This window comes from Papilio xuthus, unplaced genomic scaffold, assembly GCF_000836235.2.
Source record: "Papilio xuthus unplaced genomic scaffold, Pxut_1.1 DF824888.1, whole genome shotgun sequence".
NCBI lineage: Eukaryota > Metazoa > Arthropoda > Insecta > Lepidoptera > Papilionidae > Papilio > Papilio xuthus.
The window spans coordinates 1,455,635-1,476,927 of record NW_013533761.1 but is presented as its reverse complement, the minus strand read 5'-3'; the positions used below and the strand labels follow the sequence as shown (position 1 = coordinate 1,476,927).

The window sequence follows — 21,293 nt, the reverse complement described above, 5'->3', positions numbered from 1 at the left end:
TTGTTCCCATATCACAGCTCCGACTCGATAGTTACATCACGTAAATAATAGTTATATGACATAATTTTTAAAGAGACACAAGTTTATATCTTTTAATATTAAAAAAGGAACCGTAAAATCATGACAATTAGAACTATATTAGTTCAACCAAAGTATAATGCAGTTCTTCAAATAGGCACATAAGCGCATAGTGCATCAGAACGGCCTTCAAGCGAAAGTAAGTCTAATGTTGTGCCCTCAAAGACCATGATCATGTAACATCAGATAACATTGTCTAGGCTGCATTATGTAAGTACTAGTGCGGGGAACGGTAACGTGGTCGCTTTGCAGGTCACATTAATGCGAATGACATCAGAGAGCCGAGCAGCTAGGAGTCAACGAACAGGATTCAGGCATTGCGTATGCAACTGATGCCTCGTAGCCTTGACTTCCTCCAGCGGGTATGGCTGCTAGCCAGAAACAATCACTGACCTACTATTACTTAGGAATTTCTATCACTACAACGTTTGTGGGTACTTAAGCAAAATTTGTAAGATAGCATACGGATGAGATGAATTAGACTCTTGTTAGATATAGATGTGTAGTCTGTCAACATTTTATTGTTTCATATTATTATAGATATAAATTATAATTGCGTTAGAAACAATAGAGCAGATATGTTATTGTAACGATTCTAATGCTCTGAGTCACATATTTTTTTATATCAAGAAATTCTTCATAGCTACTGACTGTTATTACCCAGCGTTGCTTAGGTGAATTTAATTATTTTATGTTAATTGTAAAAAAAGAGCATTTCTTAAGGTAATTATTACAATTGGTTAAGTAGAGTTTCAAGAGGATGTTATAGTTTGTGATGTATCTTTATTTTAAATACAAAACGTAGAACCTGTATCAATGTTGCCTTGGAAGACTATTTATAGAGTAGCATCGTGCATCTTTGGTCTCGTTATGTTAACGCAAGGGCCGGTGCTGTGCTATTTAAGACTATGCAGCCGGCGTGTTAACCCTGCCATTATCTTTTAATACCATCGACTTCATTATTCGCTATATTTTTTGCAAGCGCTGTGAGGCGCGGCCGCGGCGACTTGCCACGGGTTTGATAACCCGGAGACCTTGGTCTTAATTGCGCTTCAACAGACCATTCCGCCGCGACCACTTTTTTATACCCTTGCATATCGCTAGTAAAACACAACGAAGGTGGTAATACGACTATTTGTGAACGTGGGTTAACTAAACCATGTGGTAAGCTAGCTGCGGACTCCACAAATCAGTCGGGCTATCTAAAGTGCGCTCTACCGAGAAAGCGACGCTCACTCGCTAAGATTCTTTGCAAATCTAGCTTGATAAATCGTCCTTTTTATTTTTGTTTGAGTCATGATATCTTGTACATCTAGGTTTTAGTGACATTTGTGAGATATTTTGTTTATTTCAGAAAATAAAAAAGTATTTTTGTCTTTGTTCCAGGTAAGGACATTCAAGCTACACCTGGTCAAGATATTAAGTGAAAACAGGTCGAGATGGTTTTGTTTTTAATTAATAATATTGGTCGTTTATCTTCTATTTGAACTGGCTAGAATAGAATTTAAAAATTCAGTAAATTTATGAAACATTAAATACCCTATCAAACAGCAAGGAATAATGATAGGATATGGCACGGAGCCAAGTTGAATAAATCATTATTGTTTGATAAAGTGCCCGCAGTTATTTATTACTGCTCAATTAATTGCAAAAGGAAGTTTACATATCTACTTTCCTTATATTACTTGTGTATTACATGATTGTTATACAGTGTTAATTCATTTTCAAATTATTAACTTGATATTTTACCGCCTAATATTAACGACAGTAACAAAAGATAGATGGTAAGAATTTCTCAAGCCAAGAACAACACAGTAAACCGCAACAATGTAAATAAATTAATAATGTTTTTTTTTAAATAAAGTCTTATGGAATGTGACACGTAGTGGGCGGCCGCAAGACAAGCGCAACTCTCTGAATGCACGCACGACTTGATTCCACCACTTTTCTGAAGTACTGTCTGCAAAAAAAGTTAGCTGACGTCACAACTAAAGTTCGCAACACTGAAATAAATAGTTGTCATTGTTAGTAGAGCTAGCTGATCCGTGTTTTAATTTGGTATGAAATTTCGAAAAAATAATCTTACTAATATTATAAATGCGAATGTTTGGATGGATGAATGAATGTTAGAAGGTATATACGAAACTGCGATATGCCTTTATGTAATTTGCCATACATATAGACAATAGTTTGGAAGAACACATAGGTTACTAATTACGTTTTATCTAATTTCGCGCGGACGGAGTCGCGGGCGACAGCCAGTACGACTTATAAATTGAGAGTTGCTTGTCTACCTATTATATCCTGGGAATTAGGTTATCACTTCTCATACAAAATTTCCAGAAACTCCTGAGTATTTATTTGGTGTTGCCAACATCGAATTATGTATCAACTTGTTTGAAGTAGCAAATATTATTTTTATGTGATTGAATTGGCAACATCAAAGCGAGCCTTTTGAATATAAAAGACTTTCTCAATAAAAATATCGTAATACAATCTATTGATAATATTAATATCAATTACACGAAATATCTTTACTGAGAAATTTTATTTTCAATAAAACCTTCATAGAACTGAACAAAACATAATGGAAAATTACGAAAAATAAGGTGTTTTTTGTAATTCTCCACATTTTTCGACAAGTCACGAATATTCACAATGTAACTGAAAAAAAACATCAACGAAATGAAACATTGGACGTGATTTATTTCTCTTTCATCGTACACTGACTTCAAAATAGTTGGAAATTATGCTGAATAGCAACTAATGAATCATTTATTTTTCTTTAATTCTTTACATTGTAAAATGTATTTGAAGACGCGAACATAAATAATTATTTAAAATTAAAATAACCTAACATTGCGTAGATGTAAATAAGTTGACAGTAAATTAATTGAAATAAATTAATTTTGATTTGCGAATATTTTTAACACTGCTCAATTACGAATATATAATGCCTAGAGGCCAAATCCAAAGCTTTCCATTTAATTCATTAAAAATAGTGAATGTAAATAAAATTATTGTATCTGTTATCAATAAGCGAATATTGATTAATTAAAATGAAATTAAACAAAGTTTGCTTTTAATATTTACTTATTTATAAGTTATAAGGATCTTTTTAGATTTGGTAAGACGTCTATTTCTTGCTGCATGTCTAGGAAAGAACTTACATTCGTTTTTTTTAATGTATCATTAACTTGGTTAACTTTGTTTTATTTGTTAAAAAGCAATCAACTTTCCTTTAACCGTATTGCACGTACAGGTGTAAAAATGGGATGTTATTCCGTCATTCCATTATTTAATTTGCAGATAAATTGTTTTAGTTGATACGTCCTGCAGTACGGAAGCAATGTGCGCGCAGATTAGTGCGTACATCCAAAACACTAAGGTCAATGCTCCGCGAACACGTGATGCGATGACGAGATTCGCTGCCTGCGATCAAACTCCGTTCCATACCAGTTTTTTATATCTAATCCACTCGTCATGTTTAGCAACATGGTTGACATCTCCATGCTTTGTACATACTCCGTAAAATTGATTTCTAGCTAAATCTAAACAAAACATTGCTTATTTGTTAATTTAACTTTACAGCTATGTTTGTGTTTTCACTTGTCATGACGCTTTTGCTAAACTGTGAAAGTATATTGATCTGAATAGGGGTTCTCTATGTATCAGACTTCACACTTCATCTTGAATTTCTTTGCTTTTTAAAGCTATTGTCATAAAAATCTTTTCCATCTATAGAAGATAAAACATTTGCTCTAGATCTTAATATTAAAATCGCAGATATGTGATTTGGTGTTGGAACATATGACACGGATTATAACGATTGTACCTATCGCACAGACGAGCGAGATAACCTAAATTCTGTGGAACTAGGTCATCGTGCTAATATCATTTCGAGGACAAAACTGTGTCATGTGCCGCCGCTGCAGATTTTTGTTAAATCATTTTAACGTTTTTCCTTTCATCTAATTTATCATGTTAGAGATATTTGTTTCGTGTTCGACACCTTAACCTTAAACAATTTTTCTTTACCACAAATGTACAGAAATATAGTCTATAAAATTATAAATGCAAATAATAACCAGGACATCTAAAATAATATTTACACAATAACTTTTAAAAGGCAAGTGCATCACACAAGAAATATTAAAGTTATGTTACGTTTATACTTATCCGTTTTTACGATTAATAAAATTAATTTCGAACAAAGCAGCTGAAAAAAAGAATACTTTCTCAAGTTCAAAAGTTACGTAACAAACAGCGAAGTTGATTTGATAAAGCAAGTAGAGCTGCTTCATAAATTTCACCGAGGGTGTTATCGCGCGCTACATTATGTCGCCGTCGTCGATGACTCCGTGGCCCGGCTGCGCGAGGCGCGCGGTGCCGGCGGGGCAGCGGGGCGGTGCGCGACGGGCGGGGGCGTGACGTCACACGCGACCGTGGCAGTGAGAGCGGCCGCGTCGCTCGTTCGCTCGCTCCATGTACTCCGCTGACGACGGTCGCGCGCGCGCAACGTGCTTGGTTTCTTGTCGCAGTCGTACGCGGCAATTCTCAGCCATCATCGGATAAACTCGTGTGCCGCGTCTTCATCTAACCTGTTGAGCGTATTGTGTTGTGTCCGAGCAGAATTATCGTTGCTACATTCGTAATTTTATTCAGTGAAACTGTTAAGACGTTTAGATACGATTCGTTTCTATTTCGACGCCGCATAGACGAGTGGATGTCGCTAGTATAGCATTTTGATAGTTCAGTGCGAGGCAACAGTGAAGTGATCGGAGTACACCGGAGGATGTCCGTCGGCGATCATCGTTCAGAGTGCGTGTGACGCGCTCATCGACATGAGACGCCGCTGGTCCAACAACGGAGGCTTTCATTCGCTGCGTATGCTCGAGGAGAGTTCGTCCGAAGTGACTTCTTCGTCCGCCTTGGGCTTCCCACCGGCTATGGTTATGTCGCCGGAGTCGCTCGCCTCGCCGGAGTACGGGGGGCTTGAGCTATGGGGGTACGACGATGGGATCTCGTACAATTCTGCACAATCGTTGCTCGGCAACACATGCAACATGCAGCAGCAGCAGCAGCAACCGACACAGCCGCTGCCTCCCATGCCGCTGCCGATGCCGCCAACGACACCCAAATCAGAAAATGAATCCATTTCATCAGGTCAGGGCCACACTTTTGTTACATTTGGAAACCTAAAAATTTTTATTCCAATGTCTTAACAATGTTTTACGGCGTTCTTTCTTTGGATGAATCGTTTTGAAATTGTCATTCGATAATATGTTTTACTATTACTCAAACGTTATCTTGGCGCAGCCACAATTAAATGGCCAAGTCAAACTCTTCGGAGTATTTTAGTGTTGAATATTTAACAGCGTGGTGTGTTGCGGTTTATTCGTGAAATGTGTTTACTTAAAAATTTGGCGGCAAGCTGCGTGGTGTGTGGAGTTGCAGCGTAGAGGCCGAGAGGGCGAGAGGCCGAGAGGCGATGCGGCGCTGTCATCGACCTTTGGCCCGGATACCTTGACCGGGCGGCGGCGGGCGGCCCGGCCCGATGTCTCCTTGCCCCGTGCACAATACACATAATCACAAACGTTTTGTTTACCTACATTCGTTTTCGCGAAATATATTTTTGGATTCTATCGAGACGGCGTTATTTTCAAACTTGTTTACGCTGGCTAGAGCTCAGTCCACACTGTTGCAGCCAAGCTATATTCTTAACTGTTGTAAAACTTTGTGTTATTTTCTTTTAAAAGTTACTTATAATTTTAATCTTTTTGTCGATTAGAAAACTTTGATACACATCTCCAGAAACAATGCTTGCATAGTTACTTGCCCTTATGTCTACAGCAAGACTGACCATGGGTTTCTAAGGTCAAAGGTTGAAACATATTGTTATCTCTGTTTTATCAAAGATAACACTACGTTTTAAACGGAGATTTTGGTCTCGGAAACCCACGGTAAATAGTGTGACTAATCTCTACATAGACAGATTGTCTGTGGGCGACTGTTGATTAAAAATATCATCACTTACATATCCTACATGTTTCCAACAGAAAATAAACATTGAGAAATAAACTCATTTCCTTATGCGGAATTCTTCAAGGATATTTAAAAAATAATTTAGGTTACATTTTTTTTTATAAAAAATACATATTTAATCTATACTGTAGTATTTAAATATGCGTTAAAACAAAACATATCGATTTTTTAATTGTTTACATGACAAATTCTCAACGCTTTCACGTGCGACATATCAAAGATGTTTGCTTGCGTTTGTATTTTGCGAGCACATATGGGATATCTATTGCCCCACCTATAGACAAACAATTTTCCCTTGCCTATGTTTGATTAGTGGCCGCTAAACAACTGCCTACCTAGTAACACACAACGTGGGAGGATCACCGTACAATGAGTAATACTTGTCGTTACGTATACGTTCAAGGTAATGGTGGAAAATTTACATGAACTTCCCCAACATAATATTTGAAGGCAATTAATTTTATTACTTCCGATAATGCGATATTACATGCAAATGTCATTTTGCTTCAATTGTTTCGGTTAATTGCGAATTGATTTCTTTGCGAATATATACGAGTTATTGCATAATTAATTATATAAGATTAAAAAAAATCGAATAATTTTATAATAACTATACAATATTTTTATACAATTAAATTCTTATAAAGTTCAGTGTTTGACAACATTTATTAAGATTCTATTCCGATATCTAACTTCTAATTATACATCCTACTAATATTATAAATGCGAATGTCTGTTTGAAGATATCTTCAGTACTGCTGAAAAGATATCTCTGAAATTTGGCATACATATAGAATAGTCTAGAAGAACACGTAATCATATTTTTTTAATTCCGTGCGGACGGAGCCGCGTTCGTCAGCTAGTAGAACACAAATATGACATTTTAAAGATAAGTTGATCTGTATGTGTTCAAATATGATAATACTAAAAAAACATAGTGAATGTTTATTATATTTTATGTTGGTATATTTGATATTGATCTTGTTTATAATTTCCAATAACTTTCAATGATACAAAAATAACTTTGATAGAATTCATACGAAACACTTAGAATGACGTAGTCGTTGCCGGAGTATCACAATACTTAATCTATCATCTGACAAGGGGAGAGGGGAGCCGGGAGAGGGAGTTCGGAGGGCCCTCTCCCTTCCATTAAACATTAGCTGTTGAATGGTGACTGGAGATATTATGATCTATTTTTACCATGAAAAGAAAATTTGATATTGCGACAAATAGCGACAAAATATGTTTTGATCCTACGCTCACATTTTCTGTACGTACAAAAGAAAATTGTTTATCGTCATGAATAGCCTCTTAATGCTATTTGATTGACAGACTAACTATGGTGGTCCATTAGTCTTCACTGTCTTTATACAATGGGTGTAATGTCTGTCATAACATACTCTTTACCTTATACTAAGAATTACTCATTTACGATCATAATTTTATGTGATTTGAGATTCTTCGATGAGAAGAAGGTTTAATCACTAATTTCTTTTTCGAAATAATATTCATATTCGAATAAAAGTTATATTTGAAAAGTTCTAGAAGGATCTTTTTAATTTTTAAATTTATATACAAATATTAGTGTTGAAATAAGATTAACACAACGAGTTGTGCTCATACTAAATGCATTAGGTTTCTATAAATACTTACTCGGTTGTTTATGGCAAAAATGTCAATGTAGTTTCGTATCTATGATAACGACAAATCATATGAATATTTTATAGTGTTTTTATACGACATAAATGATTACATTATTGAAAATTAACATCAAATAGTTATTCGACTAGATTTTGTTCTAACACAAGTAATAAAACTTATGTTGTACTAAAAAAGTCTTGGTATATTCTGTCCCATATAATTAAAAAAAAAAAACTTAATTAGTAGTCTATGTGTTCTTACAGACTATGTTTTACATCTATGGCAATTTTCAGCGATATCCATGCAGCTGTTCTGGAGATACGTTCTAAATACATCCATCCAAACATTCGCAATCAAAATACTAGTACGATATTAAAGATTTAATTGTTTATTTAGTTACCAAGAACATCCCAAACCGTGCCGGTGTACTAGCGCAACACTAGCCTTACTAAAATGTCGACGTTTATGTCCCCTCACTAATCATTTTGATACTTGTCTTGGTAATAAAAGCGCGCTATTCACGGCAAGGGATTCTAATTAATAATGTCTAAAAGTTTGGAACACAAAAACTTTTAAACAGATTTTAAAAATCTTTTCACCTATAGGCTACATTATTCCCATCTGTATGTCTAAGCAAAGACGGGGTAGGTTGCTAGTAGTACATAATATGGTGGTATATAATATGAAAAGCAAGTTTAAAAGCGAACGTCCGACATGGTTGGTTTCCATTTAAGGTTGCAAGTGCACCATGCGCCTTGTAAAGTAATACGGCATAAACAATTTAAGCTTGCTGGATGCAACAGTTTCGACGAAGTGCCCGGCTTGCCGGCCTGCCTGACCGGTTTGGAGACCACTTCTGATGCTGAATCGCATCCACTGACAGACAAACGCAACGTATAAGTATATAGAGAGTGATACAATTTTAATAATTTACCTTATGATAAAGTCGAAGTGGTCAGACAAGCAATTTGACGGTTCTGGGTGCAATTTCGTATCAGCTAAATATTATTTTCTGTAATTTCTACAATGTTTAAAATATTTGTAGGATGCCAACCTTCTTTTTCTTTATAGCTACCTTAGATGTCGCCCGTGACTCCGTCCGCGCTGAATTAAAAAAAAAACTTAATTAGTAGCCTATGCGTTCTTCCAGACTATGTTCTACATTGTTGTGCCGTTTTGGAGATACTTTCTAACAAACATCCATCCATCCATCTTAACATTAGCATTTATAATATTAATAAGATTATTTCATGTTTTACAAGAATCACGGCGTGTTGACTTTAAAATATCAGAAGCGGTTAATTTCTATATAAAAATCTTGATAACAGGAATATTAAATATTTTTAAATGTAAATATAATATTACTTAGATGTTGATTTGATACGATAACAAACACGTTTCTAATGTCGTTATACTAATTAACTTTAAGTGACTAAAAATAACGATAATTGGACGCAGATCCGCAACCAGATTCTGTGCCATTGATTTCCTCTATAGCCTAACTTAAGTACAAGTAAGTTTAATAAGTTTTTAATTCTATAACTTGTTACTTTAGTCCAAGGAAATCCGGTAAAAAGTAGTTTCTTAAATTGAAAGAACTTGTATTACCTTCACCGATATTTTTTTAATAAGAATTGAACCTATTATAGACATACTTCTTAATTTCTTTGACCATTAACATTAAAAAAGTACCCTGTAACCAAAGCGATTACATGCGATACTCTGCGTGAACGTCATTTAAAAAAAACGTAATTACATCGAATGCCATAGACAATTAATGTCTTTGCCTCGTTGAAGATCTTGGTGTATTCTTTATTGGTCCATTTAATATGATTTTCATTGTAACGTAATGGTTTTAAATTGTAGCAATTTTAAATAATGGTCAGACTTCGCATTCAAAATCAATTCTGTGGAGTGCGCTGTACATCGTTGTTTGCTTAATTTTGCGGTCAAGAATTTTGTCCTATAGTATAATATTTTTTAATTTCGCTGCACATATCTTTAATGTAATAACGACAGATTTTATTACGCGAAATATTCAGATTATTTTATTTTTTTACAAAAAATTGTACATTCAAAGATATTTTATTTTTGTTTTAAAATTTGATGCTTGCATATCATTTTTTAATTATTTAGAATATGACATATTAAGTCTTGCTTTTATATTTATAATATTACTTTTGTAATCTAGTAAATACTTGTCGTTAAAATCATAGTTACGCAAATACCAATATAGAGATTTTAAAAATCCGTAGTTCTTTGAGATCACAACTTTCTTTGAACGCGGCCGAGCGGCACATTCACGTTCCACGCACGTCGTAATTGACTTATTGTTACATTATCTACTCTTCATTTAGACTTTCTACTATACCAAGCTTCATAACTGACAATTACAGCTGTTAACTTCTATGAAAGAAAACTCAAATTATAAGGGAAAATATTACAAGCAGAAATGTAACGTAATTTTCTAGTAATATTTAGATGTGGCTGATATTATTGTAAAAAGTCTATCAATTCTAAAACTTGTCTTTGTAAACTAAAATTAGTTGAAGGTTACACCTATAGATGAAGCACTTTTATTGAATTCTTTCGTAGAAAATATTAAGATTTTTTACCTCCCAATGTTAATCCATATAATTTGGAAAGATTTGAATCTTTGTTTTCATTGAAAAGGCTCCGAAACTACTGAACTGATTTGAAAAATTCTTTCATAGTTTGCAGGCTACATCTACTCTACATCCTCGGCAGACCATGTTTCTCTGTAGTCGTTTATTTAATAACGCGCGGACGAAGATGCGTTCAACTGCTAGTATAGTTTCATATCGTATAGTTTTGGAATACCAAAGGATAATTAAAGAACCGGTTTTTAATTCTTCTTCTTCTTTGTATTCTTCATTGCTGAAAGTCGTGCTTGTCTTGATACGCTTTAACGGCTGTCTCGACCAGCTGCCTCCACGCCGTCCTTTCTTCGGCTTGTCACAGGGCAGTCGTGATATTGAGTCCAGGTTTTTAATTAAGTCATTCCGAATACAATTAAGAACAATCAATGCGTCCCAATTAGTTTTTGTTGGCAGATTTTTTCAAAGTTACCGACCTCAGTGTTGGATTATATTTTTCACTTACCCACTGATATTTCAATGCCGCGATTGTGGTTTACATTTGATGGATTGCGTTTTATCGAGTCGGCGTCATTGCGTGTGAAAATAAATATGAAATAACTCTGAAGCGGTCTGGTATGATTATAATTTTTTTTAAGAACACAATAAGTAGTTTTGACAGTTGTCAGATTATAGTGGACTGGCGATAGTCTAGATTTGTACCAACATCGTATTGTCTGAATTTGAATGTCATCATGTGACACATTGCAAGAGTTTTAATGTATGCTGGAGCAAATAAAATAACTGTGATAAAATTTATAATACATCGTATTTATAGTATTAGTAAGATATACATACATACATACATAAAAAAGGGACGTAATGGAAGATTTTGTATTTCATAATCTTGTGAATAATCTAAGATCCATTACTCTAGTTCCTGTTGGATGTTGTGACAAAGTATTGCACAGCCATTTTAGCAACTTGTTTAAATTCGTAGTGAACATTTGTAATACTTATTTGATAACAAACTTCAACTTTTAGTAAAGTGTAGTGATTACTTATACACATTAAATTTTTTCTCATACATAAAATGATCCTCGTAATCCATATTTTAATGGCGACCCGCATAGCGACACGAGCTAATGCGTCAATAAAATTAACTTTAAGTGATGGAGAATTAAAACTATCGCAGATAAGTTGGACCAGTTTGTAACACGTATGCGGGTTGGTTTTTAAATAAGATAAAAATATACGTTTAATATAATCGGTTACGTCAAAGTTATTAAAAGAAAACTCAAGTGATGAATGAAGATTTTTATTAATTTATTTTTATTGTGTTTATTAACAAAGATAAGAATATGGTGGAATGTGGTCCACTTCATAAGTATAAGTAATTGGTTATACGTTGGATCTTTTCTCACCGATATATCGCCCTGAATAACTTACATCATCGGACGTGACCAATAACGTGTAGTTAGTGTTGCGATCATGTTGCTATAAATGGGCCATGTTTAGATATTGTAGGGCATTTGTGATCCCCTCGGGCCCCACCTGAGTGAGGTGAACGCAACGCGCGGGCGTCAAGGTCACATCGGTTTTTTGACACCTCGCATTATAAATAGTGGCAGAGCGTTACAGCGCACTAGCCAACGCTAATTACCGCCTTTGTACTTATTTATTTTTACTTTTGTTCATTTTGAGCAGGAAATTATTTGAATTAATTGTCGCATTGCGCTGGTAGGGTTACGAACCTCTAAGGCCCAAGGTTGATCGAATCGTCGCTCCAAATTGATTTGCGTGTGATTGAATACTTATTTTTCTTTTTTTTTCATTATAATTACAGGAATTATATGTTTGTTCATGTAATGCTTCATAAATAAAATACCATAACAACATTTTATTAGTATATTTTAATTTGGTACATTACATTTTTTCGATGTATACATAATAATATTCGTTACAGAAATATAAGGTTGCCCCTTGTAGTGTGAAACGCGATCCTCCCGAGTAGGTACGATCATGATTGATGATTCCTTAATCAAAGAGGTCACCGACCCCGCGTCTGCACAGAGGAGATAGCTTATGACTTCATCTGTTTTGAATAAAATAATAATAACTTATATAAGGCATCATAAATCAGTACAACAGTTCGAGTTTACATACACATACTCGTAATATCAATATATTGCATTCATTTCCAATCGTTCAATGAGTAATACAATTTATGTCACTAAAATAGTTTTGATACTTGATATTATGAATTATTCAAACTTTCGTGAGACATTATACTAAACTGATATATAAACACGACTAAAAACTCACGTATATTCGTCCGGTGGCGGCACCGACTAGTTTCGAGCGCATCGGGGGCCCTTCATCAGGATGAGTGGTACTTGCAGGGTGGTATCGCCACCGGACGAATATACGTAAGTGTTTAGGCGTGTTTATATATCAGTTTTGATATTGTGACTTACATTTCATCTTTCTTAATATTTTAATCTATATATTAAATCAGTTAATGTAATTACAAAGCGTTATTAATTTTAGATAAGATAAAAAAATATTTTTCAATCACAAAGCGAAAAAAAAGTAACACAGACCAACATTTTTTTTTAAATTTTCAACAATGCTAACATTCCGATGGATGCAAAACGACAAAATCTCCTCTTAATTTTATGTGAAGTGAGTTTAATATCTGATAAAACTCTGAGTGTAAGCCAGAGAATATTCAACAGCTGGCATTTACGACCCTTATTGAAGGGTGCAATTATTTCCATTATTACTAGCGCTTAGATTCGCCAACCCTTTGGGATAATCTAATGGTTCTAACCCCTGTTTCTAAGCAAACGCTTACATAAATGTACCCAAGTTGGTCGCCGTATTGTATGCAGCGACCCCGTTCAATGAATTAACAATTGATTAATGTAATTATTTTTATTCACACAATCGTATTTTGCCATTTTCTTATTCATATAATTCTAAATACGCGGTTAAATAAACCTTCTAATTGTTAAAAATATAATTTGTGTTGATAGTTTTAAAGATTATAAAAGTTACAAAATATTCAAAACGCCGACAACTTTTAGTAAAAACAAGTTAACAACTCGAGACTTAAGACGAACGTAAGACTTTTTCGCAGTGGATTTTTACGAAGAAAACATTTGAACTTGAAATGAGATAAGTTGTAAATGAAATTCAAATCAGCCGGATTGTTATTGTTAACCTCCACGGAGGTCGTTGGCACAGGTTGACAGCAGCGAGAGCCGGCCGTGTCTCATTAGGCATTATCACGATTCGATTTAAATATGCATGTGTCTCCAACACGTACACCTAATGATGCGTTTGCACCGCCGAAACATTAACTTGCAACAAGTTTTAGTCTCAAAGGATGATATAATGATATGTTTTTGTGAATGTTTTGTCACTAAGATTACGCGTTCTCACGACCGTAACCTAATGATTTAGTCAGAGATTTAGAACAGTGATTTTAGATATTCACTGAAGTTCATTTCCTATATGAAACATATTGTTATCTCTTTTGTTGTCAATGATAATGAGAGAGATGGCGATATGTTTTAGACAGGAATTTTGAACTCGGAAACTAACAATCGGCAATCGTTAAATGTAATTCATCTTCCTCTTTATATCATTTTAAGAATAAATTTCTAAACTCCCTTGCCAGTATGTAACTGTAAATTCCAGGTATTTCCCGACGATCCTGACCTTATAAAGCTACGTATATTAAGAAGAATTCTCGCCTACAACTTTAGGATCTTTTTATATTGTACATACTCTCACGTTTTGAAATCCACTAATGAACATAAAAACTCAGAATAATATAATTACATTGATTCTCACAGGTTCCGATTACGTGTTTAATAGCATTGTAGTGTCTCGCGGTTTTTCTTAGGGCAGCATAGAGCCGGTCTAGGAAGACCCGGCGGATGTGCGGTCGGGCGCGCGTCTCGCTCCGCCGCCGACGCGGTACCATTATCTCGCGGCTCTGCAGATACAAATCAAGTCTCCATTTCAAAACAACACCGCTCTCGCCCTCCATTACTTTATTTGTTTTACAATTTACTATTTTATTTATTTTTGTACGTACCAATTTATTTGGTTGGTTTCTGTTACAACCTATAAATATTTTTACTACAATCGACCATCTTTCAAGCGAATAATTGTAAGTGTATAATGAAAAATATCTTTTTTTTTTATTGTTCAGATTAAACATAACTATAATTTAAGCCAAAAAGTTAAGAAAATTCTATAAAAGTAATGGTACAGATAAAACTCTATCGTGTTAGGTCAAAACAAAAGTCTTACTAATGTTATAAGAAGGATTTGTTTTCATTGAATAGGCTCCGAAACTACTGAACCGATTTGAAAAATTCTTTCTCTGTTGAGAAGCTGCACTATCCTCGGCTGTCGTCGGAGTTATTACTAGGTATTTTTCGAGCAGTCGAAGTCGCGAGCAACTGCTTTTATGATATAAAATTAAGTAGTTAGTAAAATATATTACAATATATAAATTTGATAAGGAATAGCTATTAAATACAGCATCGTTCGCCTTAATATCATGGTCACGAGTGTCACAATTTTCCATTACGTATAACATCAAAGATATAACAATATTGATAATATTTATATTGAATATAAATCATTTGTTAAGTAAAATATATATATGTAATATAACAAAACAATAAAATATATCTTTCTATGAATGCTACAAAAATATTTGCTGCAGTCTTCCAATTACACTTTTGTTTGAGAGACCAAAGAATGAATTTTATATAAAACCTCTTTTATAATTAAAAAGATTGATCGGCACCAACAAAAGATTCGTACAAATAATAAAGGTCTTTATTGTGTTTTATATCGCAATCGTTTGATTTATCTCGACAAGTGTATCTCCGGCCACGTTTTGAGACAGTTATCTGGAATCGAGCGCGGGATCTCCAGACCATCTTAGATCCGTAGATGCCGTTAGCCATCAATAATCTGCTAAAGACCAATGTTGTTGGAATTTGTGTAAAATGTGACTAAAGAATGCCATGCAACCAAAGTTTTCTGATACCGCAGCAACCAGAATATATGTCTCGTTAATGGAAATTGTGTATATTCTTGGTGACATTACTGCCAGTAATAATATCTTACTAATATTATAAAGTTCTTACGGTGACGGAAAACATCGTGATGCAATCTGCACAAATCTGAGAATAAATTTAAAGACATATGTGAAGTCAACCAACCCGCAGTTGGCCAGCGTGGTTGACTATGGCCTAATCACCCTTAATTAAGGTAGGCTCCGAGCCCCTCGGTGGGAACATATAGTTAGCTGATGATGAATCTTACTTCTCGTACAGACTTAAGAAATGATAAAATTAAATTGAAGTAAAACCGGGATATGATAGCAGTATTGTCAGATTTATTTTAAATCAATCGTTGTTTTTTAAATTTGTTATGGCAGGATTTTTGAATATTGTAATCAACGATATGTACCATATTTGATTTTGTATTTATCTTTTAATTGGATAAAATTCAGTCGGTAAATGTAAATGCATGAATGTTTCACAATTAACACTGTATAAACCTGTTTGCTATTGAGCCAATGCAAATTAGTTTACGCGAACGAAATATAAAAACGGCGCTCTTAAGCTGTACGACTGTTTGTGAGTTTATGTAAAATCCTCTTAATGAAATGTGAGGTCATTGCACTCTTATTATTCTGTCAGTCATTTTTTTTGTATAATAAATAGTCGAAAGCTTACTAACGATTTATAATCAAAAATATTCATCAAAGAAATTAATATTCACTAGAAACGTTTGTTCGGATTGTCTATCTAAATCATGGACCTCAGTTCGAGTCTAGATTATTAGTACCCAATGAATTTAACAAAATTGGTTTGGATTTGGAAATATAGAGTTAAAGAAATTGATTAAAAAGTTAATTTTGATCTGATTTAAATAAATCTCTCAAGCCAAGTGCGAATAATGCTTACTTTTAAAGAATTAAATATTAAATTTTTATTTTATAAAATTAGACACGTAACTTATAAGTTCGTATTTTTCTGTCAGGCACTTAACAATGAGTCATATTTGATTGTAAAATCAGACAGCGAGACAAAGAGATTAAATTGTATAGCCGAACAACGAGGAAACATTCTTAATGTAAGACTTAATACGTGACTCGGAATAAGATTTATCTTAACAATGTCCTAGAGCGTGGTTGTTCTGCCACCTCCACGCGTTTTGAGACGGTTTATTGTCGCATCATCGAACTCTACCCACACTATGTAAATTATAGCTCGTGTTAGCATGTACGGAGTGTCATGCGACTTTAACTGTCAATTGTATGGTAAATCATTAAAATATAGAAATATTTAAATCGTTTTAATCTTGATATGAAATTAAATGTATATTACTGTGATATCGTTATTAATCCGTGAACCCTTTTTGGAGTAACTTGTTTGAATCAATAAAGGTTTTGAGTTTAATGCAACATAAGTGTACTTAACTTGCTATTTCATCGTTGTTTCTTTTCCTTTTGGTACTTAAGGTTAGTTTAACAGAACAAAACCAATCGATTTGCCAATGACAATGTCAAACATCGTAGTCATTAAAACCGAGGTATTTGATTGTATCCAAATAACAAAATAGTTGAAGGCATCCCCTGAAGCTTTGGGAAAACTCAGCTAAGAAAAATACTATGAAATATTTCTTATCGAACAGGGTTGTTGCAGCATGGAACAAACTCCCAGAAAGCATTGCAATGGCTCCATCAATTAACGCTTTTAAAAACAACATCGACAAGTTGAATATCTCCAAATTATTTAGCACATATCAGCTGACCAGCTGCCAGTGTGCAACTACATATAATAATAATAATAATAACAGCTGAAAATAACTCTTTCCAAAATTCTTACAATACTATTTTCTTATTTTTTAAATACATATGTAACATAAAAAAATATTGTTTAAAATTAAAAATTGGATAGAATATGTTCGGATGTCTGTACCTTAGCTCTATACACTCACTTTAATAAAATACCAATCTACAATAGATATCTATGTTACTTATCACAAAACATGACATAAATGTCTAGCAAAATAAAAATGTTTTCATTCCAACCTACGACTTTTACAAAGATGTTACGGTGACCTTTACTTGAGTACAACGGCCGAGACGATTATGAGTACAGCTAAGTTTATTCTCACAGTTAGCGTTCGTAATTGTTTTGGACAGGCTAATGTATTAAAGCCTGGAACCTGTTTATAGCGAGGCTCATTTTACAAAGAATGGCGGAATACACCTCCGGACTACGATACTAAATAATTTCATAAGCTTGAAAGAAATTGCTACCAATTTTTCTAATGATCTTTAGATTAAGGTCTGCTAGTAAATTGTATCTTATAGTAGGCGTAGATATACATTCGAATCGAAGCGAGAACAGGATATACGAGAAATCTCTATAAGCGAGAGTCATTGTCCGGTCCTGACAGACGACCTTCATAAGCGAGAAACTCTTTTAAGAAGCCTCGCGGGTCCTTGGACTCTTGCTTATCTGCGTATGACGGTATTATAATGAATAATCCTATTTTATCATAATAGGTCACATTTTTATTAGTTTTATGTTTCAACTTGAAAGTGAATCTTTGTTTTGTAGAAAGTTTTCAAAGGCTAGGCGCCTTTCTCTATGTAAAGTTGCGTTCAAAGGACACTTGGTACCTTAATTTAATAAAAACTTTAGATGAAATCTTTATGAAGTACTAATCCATTTCACGATGTGTTAATTATTCTTTAAAATATTTTTTTTAAAACGTATCCGTATAGTTAAACAAATGTGTCGACGAACGGCAACTAATATTCATATTTAATTTTTAAAATATATTTCTGTTCGCTGTTTCTACTTAAAAGGTAATCAAGATTATAAATCTTTCCATAAAAATTTTATTGGTCTTCATTATTATAAGCTGGTGTTTGTGTTTTTTTCGGATAAATGCTTATATCCTCTTCCTTTAATATATAAAGGTTAGGCTAAAATTAAATAAATTAGATATGTATTTGTATTATTTGCTTATAAACTACATAAGTTTGTTTTGTTAGCTTTGATTTTTTACAATTATTATTCATACTTGTAAAATGACGTGTAGAACAGTCTGGAAGATAACATCGGCTATTAATTAAGTTTTTTTTCCGCGTGGACGGAGTCGGGGATCACAAGTAGTTTAGATAATATATAACATATCATTTTGCAACGAAGTGTTTTAACAACCGTGTCTCACGACTAAAATTCTTCTTAAAACATCAAAGCAAAGTGAATAATAAATGATTTAGAAAATATCGTAAATATTTCTCATATTAATTCCATGTTAAATTATTTATATTCATGTTTATAAGTTGCCTCTAGACATGTTTTCGAATATCACAAAATATTACATTAAATATTAGTTATTTTAACATTGGTTTACTCTATTTTCTACTCTGTGGCAGCTCCAATTTGAGTGATGACACAGTAAACGTCGCTCGATTTGTTCTCAAGTACTTGATAAAATGAAAGTATAAATTGATGTCATTGCCATTAACAATAGATTTACTTTCTTACTGCTTTTAGTTTTTGATTTAGATTCTTCAATCATTTCATTTATTTTTTATATATCTACTGTCACCCGCGATTCCGTCCGCGTGGAGTGAGACAACCTTAATTAGTAGCATATGTGTTCTTCCAGACTCTACATCTATGCCAAATTTAAAAGAATAATACAATCTACTATGTTGTATACTACATATCAAATGTCTTATGTACTTTAATAGTCAACCATTGTGATGTAAAAATGTATGGTATGTATTTATATATAAACTATAACATGCGGTATTTAACGTTTTGAAGTGTGCAATCGCTTTGGCCGCGATAATTCAGTGCGCCGAGTGGTGGCCTTGCTCGCTGTGCATCGCTGCAGCGGGCTGGCATTCACCTTATCGTGTGTTGAACTACTCTATATCAGACTGGGCGGAGATGGGCCTAAATATACAACCCTGCAGCGCTTCAGTATTTTTATTTATAAGATGTAGGAACGCGGCTTGCACACGTCTATACTCTGTGTACTATTCGCTAGCTTTAAATACACTGTGACGAACACATTCCGTCTATCGATGTGTATGTGTGTTGATATAGGAGGCAGTAGTCAAGGTCGACGATGTCATTGTACGCGGCTCGAATACACATACAAGCTGCATGCTTGTGTGCTTGTGTGCGTAGTCTTATCATATAGGTCACCTTACTTTGTTGATTATGAATACTTGTACTTATATGCAAGCTGATTTACCATTTCCATTCGAGTTTTTATTTTTTAACGTTTTTGTTTTTTTTTCTTTTATTCATAAACAATGCCTTTTTAAGTGTACAATTTTACATTTTTTATTGAACATTTGAACACTGGCGCGATAAAAATGTGATTGTAACATGTCAAGAGATTAACAGCATATTTTTGATATAGTACATTTATTTTTTCTTCATGGAAAATACATCTAATGTTTGGTAAATTAAGAAGCTCAATATAATGGAATCGTTTTCGCAAGCACGCTATCCAACAATTTGTAACTAAAGATATATTTTGCAACATCTTTCACCATCACGTCATTTTAACGGTCATTCGGCATAACAACTACTCGTTTAACCTGTTTCATCGATACATTGATAATGGAATTTGAACTTGGTTAGGTAATTTTTATCTTTTATTACGTAGGCCTAAATAAATTATAAAACATATTTCATTCCTATTCGATTGTATAATATTTCAGGGTTTCGCTCGAGACCAAACTATATTTTGTATTGTAATCCTTCATTAATACCTACAATATTATTTACCCATCCATATCTCTGTACACTAGCTCCCAAAGCTAAGGATATATTCAGCTGTAGGGCAAATTTAAGCTTCTTATGCGATTCGTCGATTCCAATATTAATAGAGCTCGTAGTCTGAATATTCGCGTACTATAGAACTTTAGATTGGCATCTGGCAGCTATGAAAGTGCTGTAAAAGTAGTGACGTTCTTAGAGTTGCATATGTAATGATAAAGTGAATGGCGATACGAGGTTAGAGTGGCGGTGCGGTGCACGGCGATTGACGCAAACGGCGTCGGTTGTTTACAGCGCGCCGCCGCAGGTTATTTACATCGGGGTCACAGACACGCCGAAGGAGACTGGGCTGCGATCGCTACGGCTTATCTAACCTGAGGCTAGCGACTTACCTGCCGAGTGGAGCGATCGCGCGCGACAATGACCCCCTTCGACATCGCGAGGTCGTTTATGCAACAATTGCAAACCGGTAAGCGAGTTCTGCAAAATAAGTCGATGAGCTGATTGTGCAACACCGTAACGAAAAGAAAAGTTTTAGTAATATATCGTCGTGTGCCGAATATTATCGTCGCTGTATCTGGATGTTAAGATAGCGAGGCGATACCGTCGCCCCGGGGTCGTTGCTCCCGCACCACGTGGCCGCTTATGCAACCGTGCCCTGCGACCACGAGGCGACGAAAGCATTAGGTTACCGATACACCGTCGCTAATGCAGGGCGTCCGCGCAGCTCGCGCGACCCCAGCCAGCGGTGAAAGTGAACGCCGCGGCAAGAACTGGCGATGTGAAACTAGTTGCCGTACTTATCTCCTACGTACATTTCCAATTCCTCTTGGCAATGAACGACTCGCACGAGAACCTCTAACAATGTCTGCAGATAGCGATCTATATTTAAACACGGCTTGCTTTATAATACCGTCCGGTCGCCACATACCTGAATACCAGCTGCATTGTTAGAAAATCTAGGCGTTAATTCTTTTGTAATATAAGTGTTAGCTTCGATCTTAGAGTCGGGTAAAGCATTTTATTAATGTCTAAACTATATCATACTGTTTAAGTAAACTGGCAAATA

General features: G+C 34.6%; 1 protein-coding gene across 5 annotated transcripts in view; it reads left to right on the top strand.

The window, feature by feature from the left end:
* EcR (ecdysone receptor) overlaps positions 1-21,293 on the top strand; it is a 185,297-nt gene that overhangs the window by 149,458 nt on the left and 14,546 nt on the right. For 2 of the 5 annotated variants that reach the window (XM_013325067.1, XM_013325066.1), the window contains exon 1: positions 4,550-5,244. The exons of the other annotated variants lie outside the window; for them this stretch is intronic. In XM_013325067.1, coding sequence (XP_013180521.1) covers positions 4,923-5,244 — 322 coding nt within the window. In that variant the 5' untranslated portion in view covers positions 4,550-4,922. Of the gene's footprint in view, positions 1-4,549; positions 5,245-21,293 lie in introns of those variants that run through there. 5 annotated transcript variants of the gene reach the window in all.